Genomic DNA, 16,267 nt, shown 5'->3' on the forward strand with positions numbered 1-16,267 from the left:
CATTTCTTTATTTCGTAAACGCCTCCCGAACAATTAGGAAACAGTCCTCTATACTGTTTAGGGCCAGTGCGTATTAGAAGTAGGGACTCCCTCCCACCATCAACAGCAGTCGATCATAGTGGAACACGCAGGGGAAAAAATCCACGACCACCTCGGTTAATCCTCGAATTAACCTGGCGCCCACTGGAGATTTCCTTTAGAGCCACTGAAAACCACTAGGACCGCCCCGGGTCTCGATCACGAGACCGCGGGTGACGGCAGCATGAAAACCCAGAGGATATAACTTTGGACTTTTGATTGAACTATGAACTACATATTCGTTTTCGTGTGCAAAACTGTTATGTTATCTGTAGTCCAATTTATTTATCGCTTACAGGTATGAAGATTTCAACGAAATCAATGGAAGCCCAAAATCCCCAAGTGGTTCAGACGTGTGATATCATATTCATTATGTTCACTATCTAATCATTTACATCTCACATCTTAGAAGATATAATCTGGGACAATTGTGTTTTAATATGCACCAAAGGGCACTGAAAAGTTTGACATCAACATTCTCCCATAAATACAAGTGAAATAAGTCGTCTATCTGGTCAGATGACTAGCCTCCAAACTGAAAGATCTGACTCTAGATATCGGCACATGTCGATTTTCTATACCAAATGGGAAGAATGGCTGACGTTACCATGTGGGCCAGCAATATTCTCCTCCCCACCTATATGTGTTTAATCGCATCTTAAAACGGAGTTATTACAGAATTCCTGCTCTGACTGCTTGCTGGATCATGCACTATCCCTGCATGGTTTGCTGAATACTGTGTGTTAATTCCAGCATCGATGGGCCACATGGTTTCGGGGGCCTTATTATAAAACCACAATTTCTTTATCACCCCTTAATCGTCGAATATAAAAAGAAGCATACGAAAGTAAGTTATTGTATGCAAAAGTATGGAAAACTTTAGGAGAGAATGCGGAAGTAAGCAATTGTGGGTAAAGTATGGAAATGTGAAAGAGAGCAAAAGTATGCGAAAGATAATAAAAGTGTGTGGAGTCCACGCACAACAGAATTGAAACTTCTTGCTTATTAGGTATAGAAAGAGGTAAATTATTAGTACCTATTTTTAATTGAACAAGATATAATAATTGAGAATGGTAAGGATGCAGGTATGATCTAAAAAAAATCCTTTTCCACGCCTTATACTCTCGCAACCATTACTATCACTTTTTGACGCCACTTTAGGCAGTTTATTCCACATTGTCTTTGATAATAGTAGTAGGAAATAGCCGGTTCTGGGACAGGCGCAGGATCCAGGATCCGGCGGCCATCTTGGATGACGTCATCTAATCCGTATGCTAATCCATGCTAATCCGTATGGTAATCTATGCTAATCTATGCTAATCCATGCCAATCTATGCTAAACCATGCCAATCTATGCCAATCCGTATGCCAATCTATGCTAATTCGTATGCCAATCTATGCTAATCCATATGCCAATCTATGCTAATCCATATGTTAATCCATGCTAATCCATGCTAATCCATCCGCCATTTTGTATTTCTAGAAATTTCCACCAACTTCGAATCGTGACGTCACTGTTTCACTTTTCGTCACGGCCGCCATCTTGGATTCGATTTTTTTTTTCGAAATTCAACTTTTCGAAATTAGATGTAATCATCAGCCGCCATCTTGTTTCGTCTGCTGGTGGCCGCCATCTTGTTTTCGTCTGCTGGAGGCAGCCATCTTGTGACGTCATATAGTTCTGTTGGTCGCCACCAGATAGCAGCAGGGATTATTTTATTTTTTTCTTTAACTAAAATATTTTCAGTGCCGAGGCTGGGATTTGATACATGGGACATGAAAACGTCCAGGATGTCGTGGTTACGAGGCGGACGCCTTGACCACTAGACCACGAGACCAGTTGGGATATAGTGGAATAAATAATCTATATATGCTACGTACTGACGGCAAGTTTATGATAAATGGGGGGGAGGGTGTTTTTGCCTTCCTTAATGCATACCTAAGGCGCCACATTTGAAATTAAAATTATTATACAGCCGCCATCTTTAATTCCAGCACAGATTACCAGATGGCGCTAAATTCAAAAATTAGTTACCAGAGGCGCCGCCATCTTGGTTCTCAAGTTGGCTGGTAGATGTCGCTAGTATCGCGCGCCAAATTCAAAAACTAGTTGCCAGAGGCGCCGCCATCTTGGTTCTCAAGTTGGCTGGTAGATGTCGCTAGTATCGCGCGCCAAATTCAAAAATTAGTTGCCAGAGGTGCCGCTATCTTGGTTCTCAAGTTGGCTGGTAGATGTCGCTAGTATCGCGCGCCAAATTCAAAATTAGTTGTCAGAGGCGCCGCCATCTTGGTTCTCAAGTTGGCTGGTAAATGGCGCCACCGTCACCATATTTTAGTTCATATAATCGATACCAGATGATGCCACCATCGCCATCTTTAGTTCCTAGTGTTGCTACCAGAGTGTGCCACCGTCGCCATCTTTAATTCTTAAAGTTACCGCCGGAGCACGCCACCGTCGCCATCTTTAATTCTTAAAGTTACTGCCGGATGGCGCCAAGTGTTATGTAGTCCGTCGAGACAAGTCGGGAACGAGTCGAGACAAGTCTAGACAGTCGAGACAAGTCGGGGGGACAAGACGAGAAAAGTAGGTAGCCTGTATTCACCAAGTTCTCCGTTGCCTCCATGACGAAATGTGTAAACCTCCAAGGCTTCTCTAGTCAGTATGGATTTATTATCAAGGAACTTAGCATTGCAGATGAAGAAGGAAATGTAATAACATGTAACTTTCAACCTTCATTTGAATGGCGATATCTCACCAGGAAGCATCAAAAAACAAATGTCTGGCTCACTAGAAATTTTCATGGTTTACAGTAGGAACAGGGACTCTTTCCTTATGCTTCAATACCCAACATATTGGCAAGTCATCTGAGCGGACCTGTATTGGTTGTAGGAATAGAGCAGAAGCGGTGGCTAACTAACTATTGTAAGCAACATGTGCTAATATTAGATGTACAAGTAGAATATGAGTGTCCATCATTGAAAGAATTAAATAAATTGTACACGTGCAATAATACATGTCCAGGTTCGATCTCAAGACACAATGCGAGCATGCTTAGGGCTTGGATGGTTGATCACCGTATATTTTTAGATACGACCCTCGACTCGTGCGATGGCAGTCGAGCTGAAACTGTGGTGGTGTAAGGACCTACAGCAGAAGTAGTTAACCAAGATGTCTAACTTTCAACCGAACAGGATATACTCCAGTGTAACACCTGGGCTATGCACTGTTGATTATATTGAGTGGATCGACGGTGTTTTAAAACATTTTTCGGAGAGTTGTGACGCTGTGTTTCACGTGAAACAGGTTTTAAACCCAGGACCTCAAGATACACCTCTAGAAGTTATCAACTGTCTGGGCTATGGATATTGTAGTGTGAATATGATGAGAGACGATACAGTTCTCCCTGAAACGCCTGAAGAGGTTTTCGCACATGCATTCAACCAACCAGCTATTCAGTCACCGCCAGCATCTGCATGTGGTCAGACTTCGTCAGTCCAGACATCATCTAGCTGTACCCAGATGAGTCCCACATCGCCAGCACCTACTACATCAGTAGCAGTCCAGCATAAACGCAGGCGTCAGCTTCGCCTTCCTACATCTCGCAAGAGTCGAACCCGAGACCTCAGTCATCTAGGTCCGATCAGTGAAGACACCACTCAAGTATGTTCCACAGAAAACACTAGTGATGAAAGAACTGTTGAGATTGCTCGTGTAGCTGTACGTTCATTACTTCTGGAACTATTGAGCAAAGTATAATATTATTTATATCAATTTTCTCTTTAATATGTATTTCAGAGTATATTATACCCTATGTAACTTGTAGTTATGCTTAATATTTAGGTATTGGGTTTCTGGTTTATGTAAATAGGTTATGTTGACTTTGTCACTACGATGTGCAGTGTGTGAATATTATGTACTTTTATTACTCATTATTTAATTCTTTTAAATCAGTGATTTTTCTTATCCCTTGCTGTTTGTAATAAGATTTAAATAAATATGTGTTTAACATTTACGTTGTTTGCTTTAATTTCAAAAAACCATTTAATGGTCCCTCTTATTAAAAAAAGTTTTAAATTCAGAGTATTTTTAAAAAGTTGTAACTATTAGTTATTAACCTCCTCAGCTAGAGTGATTGCTTTAATACATAAATTCTAACACTACCTTCGAGATGTCTTCCGCCACTACGAGAAGAAGAGAGAGACTCTACACAACACCAATATTTTATTAATACTCTATCATCATTTATTAAATTATAGACAAAATACAGTATCTTACCGGACTTTTTTTATTGTAATTAATGTTGGGAAATTTGTTTCAGCGATGGTTAATTTATTTTTGTATGTTGGCATTCTTGATGGTTATCAAATGTTTGCATGTGGGTGTAATATATATGTCATTTTGGAGTAGGTACGGTCAGTTTGTTTGTAGAGGTCATAGAGGTAGGATGTGTACGAGTATATTAATTAGGACTCGTCAGATACCCGGATGGCAGTGACGGCAACAGAGAACTTGGTGAATACAGGCTACCGACTTGTCTCGACTGGTTACACATTGCATAACACTTGTAGGTTTTTTTAAATTCAAACTTGGTGTCATCCGGCAACAATGCCTTGAATTAAAGACGGCCGACAGTGGCGCCATCTGGTAGCGACTTTATGAATTAAAGATGGCGGCAACGGAGAACTTGGTGAATACAGGCTACCTACTTGTCTCGTCTTGTCCCCCCGACTTGTCTCGACTGTCTAGACTTGTCTCGACTCGTTCCCGACTTGTCTCGACGGACTACATAACACTTGGCACCATCCGGCAGTAACTTTAAGAATTAAAGATGGCGACGGTGGCACACTCTGGTAGCAACACTAGGAACTAAAGATGGCGATGGTGGCATCATCTGGTATCGATTATATGAACTAAAATATGGTGACGGTGGCACCATCTACCAGCCAACTTGAGAATCAAGATGGCGGCGCCTCTGACAACTAATTTTGAATTTGGCGCGCGATCCTAGCGACATCTACCAGCCAACTTGAGAACCAAGATAGCGGCACCTCTGGCAACCAATTTTTGAATTTGGCGCGCGATACTAGCGACATCTACCAGCCAACTTGAGAACCAAGATGGCGGCACCTCTGGCAACTAGTTTTTGAATTTGGCGCGCGATACTAGCGACATCTACCAGCCAACTTGAGAACCAAGATGGCGGAGCCTCTGGTAACTAATTTTTGAATTTAGCGCCATCTGGTAGTCTGTGCTGGAATTAAAGATGGCGGCTGTATAATAATTTTAATTTCAAATGTGGTGCCTTAGGTATGCATTAAGGAAGGCAAAAACACCCTCCCCCCCATTTATCATAAACTTGCCGTCAGTACGTAGCATATATAGATTATTTATTCCACTGTATCCCAACTGGTCTCATGGTCTAGTGGTCAAGGTGTCCGCCTCGTATCCACGACATCCTGGACGTTTTCACGTTTCATGGATCGAATCCCAGCCTCGGCACTGAAAATATTTTAGTTAAAGAAAAAAATAAAATAATCCCTGCTGCTATCTGGTGGCGACCAACAGAACTATATGACGTCACAAGATGGCTGCCTCCAGCAGACGAAAGCAAGATGGCGGCCACCAGCAGACGAAACAAGATGGTGGCTGATGATTACATCGAATTTCGAAAAGTTGAAGTTCGAAAAAAAAAATTCGAATCCAAGATGGCGGCCGTGACGAAAAGTGAAACGGTGACGTCACGATTCGAAGTTGGTGGAAATTTCTAGAAATACAAAATGGCGGATGGATTAGCATGGATTGACATATGGACTAGCATAGATTGGCATATGGATTAGCATAGATTGGCATACGAATTAGCATAGATTGGCATACGAATTAGCATAGATTGGCATACACATTAGCATAGATTGGCATAGATTGGCATGGTTTAGCATAGATTGGCATAGATTAGCATACGGATTAGCATGGATTAGCATAAGGATTAGATGACGTCATCCAAGAAGGCCGCCGGATCCTGGATCCTGCGCCTGTCCCAGAACCGGCTATTTCCTACTACTGATAATACCTCTTATCTGCTTTTGCCTTTTTATTATTTTTAGACATGATGTTCACCACGATCTTCAGATTTCAAATCACAGTTTTCACATAAAAAAAATAAATTACACTTATAAAGCTAACCTCCTAAATCTATACATCTTTTTTTGACATTTTTAATCACACTATTCACATGAAAATCGATGATACTTATAAAGTTAATTACATAAATTAATAACTTTTTCCTACACGTATACATAAAATGTAAAAATTGCAACTATCATAAAGAATGGTACGCTACGTACCTTATCCCCTCCTCCTTTTTTCCCTATTCCCATTCGACCGCTAGCGCATGCATTGGAGTGAAATCGCCACTGACGCACTCTCCTCCTTTCCCAGTTCCCCCACCACGTAACTAAATATTCCCCCTCATGCGATCGGAATTTTCTTAATGCTCTAACATTGTTGCCTCCTCGACAAAGAAGTTTCACTTCAAAAAGTTAACCCTGATGTTGTTCTTCCTGGAAGGACTGGAAGCTCGGTCTCGACCCGAACAGCAGCTGACCTCGATGGCAGAACATACACCCCAGTTCTATTATTTTTAAACATTGAACTTGCCAACAATATATATAGGGCCTTAGGACATCACATAAGCCTTGTTTTATTTAACCATCTCGGTATGTTTGTCCAGTGAAGTGGACAATTTATATCTCAATGGTACATTGAGTTTATCAAACCTTGAATGTGTACCTTAAGGTGTATCTACATTCTAGTGGGTATCATAATTTATGGATATGAAATAAATTTTATTTTACTTTTATTAATTACTAAAAATAGTTATACATTAATGTTATAGTATAAAATTATCACCACACAAAAAATAGTTTAGTTACAGTAAATAATTTAACTTTGGTATAACTTAGGATTTGACTAAGTATAACTGAAAGGGTAAAAGAAGCCATGTATTTAATTTTTAACATTAGAATTTTTTTCCTGGTATGAATTTGACGCGAGAGTTAAGCTATCCCTTCTTTACGCCAAACCCCAATGACAGTCTAGTAGCCCAGGCGTTCCGTGGGGAAACTTCATTTTGGCAAATGTAGTCATTCTCCTTTTCTTTAACGTCTTTCCACTCGCTTCCCTGGGCCGATGTTCCAGCGTAGGGCCTTTTCCCAATGTTACAACATAACTCAATTTACAGTTCTGGCCGACTACAGCAACGTAACAATTCACAAAGGTACTGCCGCTACCCCATATGTTCAAAAGGATAGTTAGCGATTACGTAGTGTGCGCCTAACATAACATGTGGAACATCGATGTAAAGTGTGCACTTGTAATAATGCAACATTTTGGTAAATTAGTGTGTGTTTCTTCAGAGTATTTCCGGACTAATGTTACGTAGGAATCAGTCGGCTTCACTGATTAGGGAGTGTCAGTCACAGTGTAACAGTTGATTTCTTGCATGTGAACTCAACCATGGGCCTGGTGGAACATGCTGGGGCAGACCACCCAAAATAATAACTGTTTAGACATCCAGAGCTAGCTTGGCACCATCTCCCCCCGCCACCGGCCATGTAGTATCTCGCGGGATTCGAGACACAATCCGCAGCAGATAGCCACCCTTCACAACTCATGCAAGTAATTAATGCAAACCTAAATATCCCTCACCAGGAAAAAATTCGTTTTTTACATGCTACAAATGTAAGTGCATTTTATTACTCTTGTTACAACTATTAACTAATGATTTTTATTACTTCTTCCCAAAATCATTTAATGTTAGATAGTTCGAGTTTTGGACTTAAGTTGACGTCGTCCCGACCATGGCCTCTAAGCCCGTGCTCTGCACCACTAGTACCAGATCCCATTTTCAAAGCGCACCACTAGCCCAGCGGGAATGAGTCAGGCGAGCGCCTCGGGAGTGACCCCAATAGACTCAAATAAACTTAAGGGCACGGAAACCCGGGGGCTCGAACCCATAAAACAATTAAGGGACAAGACACTATGACACAATTATTAATTCACAGGCATCAAACAAGTGCGTCGTAGCCCCTCCGTGCGAGCACCGCACACACGGAGCGGGCAACGAACCTCATTAACAGTCACCGCGGCCAATGGCCTTAATAATTAAAGTGCCAGTGACAATGGTCAAGTCGGATTAGGAGAAATCCCACTAATACTGTTCACAAGGAGACAATATATTAATAAATTTACAGTCGCCAACTTGATGTCACAATTCAAATAATTAAATACTCTAAAAATGACGTACCGACCATGACCTCTAAGCCCGTACTTCGCACCGTTAGTACCCGATCCCATCTTCGGAGCGCACCCCCAGGCCAGTGGCAATGAGTCAAGCGAGCGCCTCGGGCGTGACCCCAATAGACATAAAGAAACTTAAGGGCACGGAACCCCGGGGGCTCGAACCCATAAAACAATTAAGGGAAAAGCAATTTTGACAAAATTACTAATTACCAGACTTAGACAAGTGCATCGTAGACACTCCGTGGGAGCACCGCACGCACGGAGCAGACAAAAAACCTCATTAACATTCACCGCGGCCACTGGCCTGAATTAAAGTGCCCGTGACAATGATCAAGTCGGATTAGGAGAAATCCCACTAAAACAATTCACAGTGAGACAATATGTTAGTACATTTGCAGTCGCCAACTTGATGCCAAAATTCGAATAATTAAATACTCTTAAACAATTGTTAAGTGGTGCTACCTTTTAATTGGGCACCTGGAACGTATTTTTAGCTTATAATAGAGCAAATTAAGTTAGTGTAAGTTTTTGGCACCAACTCACAAAGGAGGTAAAACTTTCCCTCCCTTGCGAAGCGGCCATGTTCGGCAGTCTCCAACCACTCCGCGCCGGGTCAAGACGTGTGTCCATGAGCAGCCTTTCACTTTGTTTCACCGATCGGTCATTCTGCAGTTATTTCAATACTTAAACCTTTTCTTTTATTTCACAGCTGCTCACGTCGTCTCGGCGTGTATTTTGCGGACCCGGGCTTATCCCGACCGCCTTTGTTAGTGGTTCCGCACCACGTCGCGGACCACGCTACGTACGACACTGGCCGACTCCAACCAACACGCTTTCGATAAACCGCCGTGCATACGCCTGCCGGCTGCAACCACAAGTAAGTGTATTTTAAGGCCACGCTCACTGAGCAACCCTAAGACTTTCGGCACTGGCCATCTCCAGAACACTCGCAACCGTATCCCGCGAGACTGCCGCGGCGAATTCATAGTGTGATATTAGTGTCGTGTTTTGTTCTGTAAGTAACGTATGTTCGTGTAACTGTTTCACCTAGTGTTTGTAGCGGTTCTGCCACAGTGTAGAGTATGCATAGGGAGTACCGCATAGCCATGTGTACCACCGGAGAAGTCCATTAATTAAACTTAAATCAACAGAACCAGTGTCGCTTACAATTATTTCACGCCACCCCGTCCTCCACACGGCCGAGCAGCCTAAGGAGATTTCAGGGGAAACTCAAGCCGCGTACCTGGCGGGCACGTGGGGGCAGAGTACCCACGACCCATAACCAACAGCCTAGTGCTCCAATAGCCTGGCGCCCCCCAGACAACAGCAGCACCGCGACGCCCGTAGCGCCCGTCAGATACTTCCCAGGCCTTCTACAGAGGCCGGGTGATGGCAAATATTAATAACTAGGCATTCCATTAATTTAATACTTTGGGCAACCAGAGCCATATATTTTTAATATAAAAATGTGTGTTGCAGACCTGTATCTGATAATGTGGTGGAGACATGGTGGACATCGTTCGAATACTTTGGTCATGATGAAAATTTTGTTTGCCCGGCACCAGCTCTGTGAAAAGAGCATCGCCTTTAACTCTGACTGTTTGGCACTGTGTGGCTGACCGAGGACGCACCTGCATCGGAAAACTCTGCGGCAATAAATTGCCGTCGCCCAGGTTCTCGTGTTCGAGACTCGGCGGTGTTCCTAGTGGGAGAGCTGTTTTCTTGCGGGGAAACGTGTCCGGGAGGGCGCCAGGCTAATGCGGTGGTTAGCCACGATGGCAGGTCGTGAGGTCCGAAGGCCCCTGCGTGGTCCACTAGGAACGGCGGCGGTGGTGTGATGTTAGGGATCCCTAATGCTTGTTGCCCCACTGGCCCTACACAGCATAGGATGCTGATCCCTAACTGGGTTGGTGAGGTTCAGAAATAACGTACACGGTTTTGCACTGTCGTTTACACGTCGCGCACGGAGTGTGCGGAGTCGACGTTTAATTACGATGGCAAATTACACTGCAATTACAGTTACACGATTTCTCTACATAAAGTACACTGTCAATTATACACTAGGCGCTCTGACGCGGCGTCACTAAAGTTATGTCCTCACGCCAGTCGAGGTTGAGGGAGAGAGTTTGATTAGAGTCGGCTAATCCCGTAATTTGTGAATGGCGACGCGCGGGCCCACCTGTGTGAACCGCGGCTCGCTATTAAATTAAGTAAAGTCTACGATTAGATGTAGCCAGTGCCTGTGCACTCGGCGATTAATTAAAAGTCTGGTATGGCGGGAGTCGGCCCGTACCGTATATTGCACGGCCCCACGTAATACGTTGTGCGGGGCGTGTTAAGTTTACACGGCTGGGTTAGGCCCTACACCGGAAAAGGACCGGGTGCACACGAGGAGTAGTTAACAAAGTTTTCGGGGTTTGACTATAGTTACCAGATGGAAGTTCAGTGAAGACAAACAGATGATGGCTCCCCGTGGGACGTGCGTCAGTCCCGGTCCGCGAGTCACACTGTACTGGCGTCTGGCCCTGGCGCGAGAGGAGGGGTGAGCTCCCTGTCGCGCCAGAGTTTCTAATGTTCCGTTATTTTATATTAATAACAAAAAGCAAGTGGCTCTAAATTCACACATTAAAACTTAATGATTAACTTCATATATATATATATATATATATCTGTGTGTGTGTGTGTTTTAGAAATGACATGTGACAAGTTTGTATAAAATAAGTTTGAATTATTAGAGTCACACTGGAGACTGTTCGTCGCTTGATGACTGCTCCATTGGTGAATGATAAATTCTAATTTGGGGCGGTTTTAGTTAAGTCACATAATACACTATTGAATTCAGGCTGAAGGCTCAAGGGGAACACTCACAGCTGTTTTAGTAAAAAAAACTACACGTGAGTGACCCGGGCATTCCTACGCCGCACTTGTGTTGCACGGTGCTGTTAATTCAAAGTGGCGTATTCTTTAAAGTGTAGTGAATTTACCGTGTACGTGACTCGGTTTGTCTTGCCAATTAAGTTAAGGGCGTTGATAATACCTAAGTTCCGCGGCGCTCGCCTGACTCGGGTGGGCCATGGCTAGGGGCGCGTTCCGTTAGCGGGGTCGGATACTGGCGGTTGCAGGTCGGGCTTTAGGGTGACCTTCGGCCGGACGACGTCAAACTACCAGACTACTCGTTGGTCCATGTGTTGCAGGCCTGTAGACACGCCCCTCCAACTACTGGCTTCTTCCCTCACGTACACATTCTATTTCCAGGATAGGATAACAACTGGATGGTAAAGCATTACTCAAAGTTCGGTGTCTAAAAAGGCAGGCCTTTTATTGCAGGTGAAACACTAAGTGCGTGTATAAACACACACACCATGACTACACTAACCATGTATAAAAATATTACAGAAATCAATAAGTAATGATAAAATATCAAAGATACATAAGAGGCGGAGCATCTCGCATTGTGTTTGGCCCCATCAGTGGCCCGGAGGTGACTGGAAACCTGGTAGCCAGGATGCCACTCCCGTGTGTAAAGAGCGAAAGCGATTTCACGAACACAGCTGTAGCATGCTGTGGACAGAGCTAGGACCCGCGCTTTACTTAAGGGGCAAGGAGACACGATGTCAAATGATATAAAAATTTAATGACAAAGACGAATGAAAATAAGATGGTGTCTTTCAGTTATATTCCCTGAATTACTACTATCAAAAATACTATTTTATGATCTTAGAAAAACCAACGAAATTAAAAATTAATATAATTTATAACATAGGGATGGTATAGAAAATAATAATTTTTATATTAACAAAGTTTCAATTTGGTTACTGCTGATGGCCGTATTCGATCTGTACTGCTATATAAAAGGGAAAATGGCTGAATTCACTTTTGCATTGCCAATATATTTTATATAAACGATTTTGTTCTTAATTTACACAACTCGTTATACCAATCATTTGGTTAGAATATATTATCATTAATAAACACTTAATTATTTTATTTCTTTGGTATTTTAATATTTATTTTTTTAGAATTTTGTTGGTTGCCTGTAATTGACGTAAGGGAAAAGAGACGTATGTCTTTATGGGTTTTGACGTGGCTATCAAGTGATTTTTCGAAAGAATTATTCTTACGGAGGTTGCAAATAGGCTAAGAAATGTTCTACTTTAAATCGATAAAAGTGATTTGAAACAGGAATATTTTTTTTCCGTTAGTTTATTGATTGGAATGATGCGGTTTGTGTGCGCGGTAATATGTTTGTGGGCAATCGCCCATGTAAACAGTGATGAGCATAACCACGTTGTAAGTAATTTTTACAATATTTAGTTCATAAATTATGTTAGTAGTTATTGTAATTTGCATTAAGAGTTTTTTGAATGTAGTTTTTGTGTTATGTTAGTATACAAAACGCCATGTTATTAATGTACCGGAGCTTGGCCCCTTAAGTTATTTGGGTAATAGGTTAGTGTAGAATAGTGAATTGTGACAAAATGGGTAGGGTGAAATGTAAGTCGAAGCTTAAATGTGTGGGTTGTAAAAAGGTGTGGAAAGATGGAGAGAGTGGTGTACGGTGTGACAAATGCGAAGGCTGGGTCCATACGGAGTGTGCAGGACTAGAGGAGGGGGAGCTGGGTAGTCTGGGGCAGGAGTGGATGTGTAAGGATTGTGACAAGGATAACAAGGGTTCAGGAAGTGTAGTGGCAATGGCAGGAAGCAGTGGTAGCCAGGAGCTGGTAGGTGGGGTGTCAGGAACTCAGAGGGAAGGAGGGAATGTAGATGTGGGTAAGGACTGGGCACTCAATTTCATTGGTGATATTCTGGGAGGAAAGATTGTTGAGGGTCTGAGTGGGACAAGGAGGGAAGTCGATTTGGAAGAAGGATTAGGTGAGGTGTTGTACAGGAAGGAGATGGAAATAAAACATAGATTAGAGAGGGTAGAGGAAGAAGTAAAAAGGGAGGATGGGTTGAGAAGTGTGTTAGTAAGGGTCGAAAGGCTGGAGTGCGAGCTGAAGAGGACAAAGGAGGAAGTTGAGAAGGAAAGGCAGATGAGAAAGGAGGCAGATGTGGAGGTAGATAGGCTGCGCAGGAGGGTGGAGGAGCTGGAAGGGAGGGAGAAAGTAAGGACTCAAGCTGTTAAGGCCACATATGCAGAGGCATGTACTGGGGAAGTTCAGGAAACAGGTGTCAGGTTGCAGAATGAAGGGGTAGCAAGGAGGGTGCGGGAGGAGGCTGTGGGTACAAGCAACGTAGATGTGAACAGGCATGAAGAGGGCAGGGATACGAAAAGGGGTACAATAGTTAGACAGGAGCCCGAAGTGATTTTCCTGGGCAGCTCTATTGTGAAGGGGGTAGAATTGCAGGGGGTGGGGAAAGGAAGTATATATAAAGCTGCGTTTGGGGGTGCAAAGATTAGGAACTTGGGGGAGAGGGTAGGCTGCATGAAAGGAAGCAGTAAAGTTAAGGTGGTGGTTGTTCATGTAGGGGGAAATGATGTGGCTGGTAGAGTGGTGGGGAGGGAAGTAGAGGAGGATATGAGGGGGCTAGTGGGCAAGGTGAAGGAGAAGTTCCCTGTAGCCAGAGTTGTGGTCAGTGGGGTACTAGTAAGGAGGGGTATAAACTATGTCAAGGCTGCGGCGGTCAGCGAGGTGTATGAGAGGGTGTGTAGGGACTTGGGAGCCATGTTGGTAGATAGCAGGAAATGGGTGGGGCAGGACTGTGTGGGCAGGGATCAGGTTCACCTAACAGAGAGGGGAAAATGGATGCTAGGAGACCTGCTAGGAAGGGAGACTTCTGGCCATTTGGAAAGGGCAAGGTTTGAGCAGCAGGGAAGAAGATAGCAACTAGATAGTGAGGAAGGTGGAGAGAAGGGGGGTGATTGTGAATATAGTGCCGATAGCAATGCTAGGGAGGAGGTGACAGCTAAAGTCAACAAAACTCAGATTGGTTGGACGGGGAGCGAGGAAGGAGGAAAGAGGGGGGTGGAGTTGGATAGGGCTGCAAGAGTGCTGGAAATCGGGGTTCTAAGGGGAAGGGGCACTCGTATCAGGGCGGAAGGGACAGAGGCGCAAGGGGGAAAATGCCAATATGTAAAAGTCGCAGTTATAAACTGTAGAAGTATATATAAGAAGGTGGAGGAGTTCTGGGGCAGGGTGGAAGCCTATGGGGCGGATATCATTGTAGCGGTGGAGACATGGTTGGACGAGGAAATTAGAGATGGGGAACTGAAGAGAGCACACTTTGAAATATTTAGAAGGGACAGGAACAGGAATGGAGGAGGGGTAATGGTGTGCATGCGAGAGGGACTCTGTGGTAGGGTTGTATGGGTTGGGGGGAGAGCGGAGTTATTGGAGATGCAGTTCCAGGTAGGAGAGAAAAATGTACGGCTGATTGCGGTGTACCGGCCACCAGGGCAAGGGGATGAAGCCATACGGGAGGTGCAGGACAGGTTGGACATGCTAGGGGAAGTCAAGTGGGTGATAGTGGCGGGGGATCTGAACATGCCAGGGGTGGCATGGGAAAAGGGGCCGGAGGGGATGGGGTCAAGGGAACAGAGATGGGCATCTCAACTGGCAAACAGAGGACTGGAGCAGGTGGTGACTGAAAGCACCAGAAAAGGTGCCAGGAGAGGAGAGCAGGATGACGGGAACCTGTTGGATGTGGTACTTGTGAGACCAATGGAGGCGGTCAGGGGAAGTGTGGTAATGGAGGGCATCAGTGATCACAGGATCCCAGTAGTGGAGTTAGACGTGGGCTGGAGGGAGAAAAGGGTAAGGAGGGGAAACGTGGTAAACTGTTGGGGTAAGGCTGATAGAGTGGGGGCAGAGGCATTCCTGAAGGGGGAATACAGTAGATGGGTAGATATAGAGGACCTCGAAGGTAGATGGGCTGCCTTAAGAAATATTCTGCTGCAGATGGCTACACGTTTTGTACCTCAGAGGAGGGTAGGCCAAGGAGGTGACCCTCCCTACTATGGAAGGGAGTTGAAAGTGTTGAAAAGGAAATGTAGGAGGCTGCATGCGAGGGCAAGGAAGCTTGGGGGAGAGGAGATAGAGGCGGAAATGAAGGCGCTTGGGAAGGAACTAGGGAGGAAATCGCGGGAAGCAAGGGATGCTTACATGGAACAGCTGATGGGGGAAGGGGGGACGGTAAATGGGACGGAGCTCTACAGATACATAAGAAGAGTGAAGGGTGAGGAGGGAATAGGGGTTCTCCGAGGAGGAGGGGGGCAGGAATATACAGAGGACAGGGAAAAGGCAGACTTACTGCAGGAGCAATATCTGGCAGTATTTACAAAGGGGGAGGCATGGGAGGGTAAAGAGGACGACAGTTTAATGGGCAGGAAGGCCTTTGAGCTGCGACTGACAGATGTAATTAAGGTGATCAGGAGGTTGAAAGGGAGAAAGGCAGCTGGGCCAGATGGTATAGGGAATAGTCATTTGAAGTTGGGTGATAGGGAGATTGGGAAGTACCTGTTGGAGGTTTTCAAGCAGTCTCTGGAGGAGGGGAAACTACCAATGGAATGGAAGGAGGCAGTGGTAGTTCCCATCTACAAGGGGGGAAATGATAAGGCGGAGCCAGGAAGTTACAGGCCGGTCAGTTTGACGTCCTGTGTAGGAAAAGTGATGGAGAGGTTGGTAGGAAGGTACGTAAAGGGGGAAATGGAAGATCTGGGGTGGGTGGATAACAGGCAGCATGGATTCAGGATGGGGTTCTCATGCGAGACCCAGATGGCTGGGCTGTTGGAAGACCTGGTGGAAGCGGTGGACGGGGGGAAGCAGATAGATGCAATCTTTATAGATTTTGAAAAGGCGTTTGATAAGGTCCCCCATAGGAGGTTAATGGAAAAGGTTGAGTTGCTGGTGAGGGATGGAAGGGTGGTAAACTGGGTGGGTGATTTCCTGA

At 44.5% G+C, this 16,267-nt stretch overlaps 1 protein-coding gene across 1 annotated transcript in view; it reads left to right on the plus strand.

Moving 5' to 3' along the window:
• Positions 1–12,210: 12,210 nt before the first annotated feature.
• LOC134528488 (transmembrane 9 superfamily member 3) overlaps positions 12,211–16,267 on the plus strand; it is a 28,192-nt gene continuing 24,135 nt past the window's right edge. The window contains exon 1 of the mRNA XM_063362140.1: positions 12,211–12,667. Coding sequence (XP_063218210.1) covers positions 12,593–12,667 — 75 coding nt within the window. The 5' untranslated portion in view covers positions 12,211–12,592. The remainder of the gene's footprint in view (positions 12,668–16,267) is intronic.

This window comes from Bacillus rossius, chromosome 1 (assembly GCF_032445375.1).
Source record: "Bacillus rossius redtenbacheri isolate Brsri chromosome 1, Brsri_v3, whole genome shotgun sequence".
NCBI classification, from domain to species: Eukaryota; Metazoa; Arthropoda; class Insecta; order Phasmatodea; family Bacillidae; genus Bacillus; species Bacillus rossius.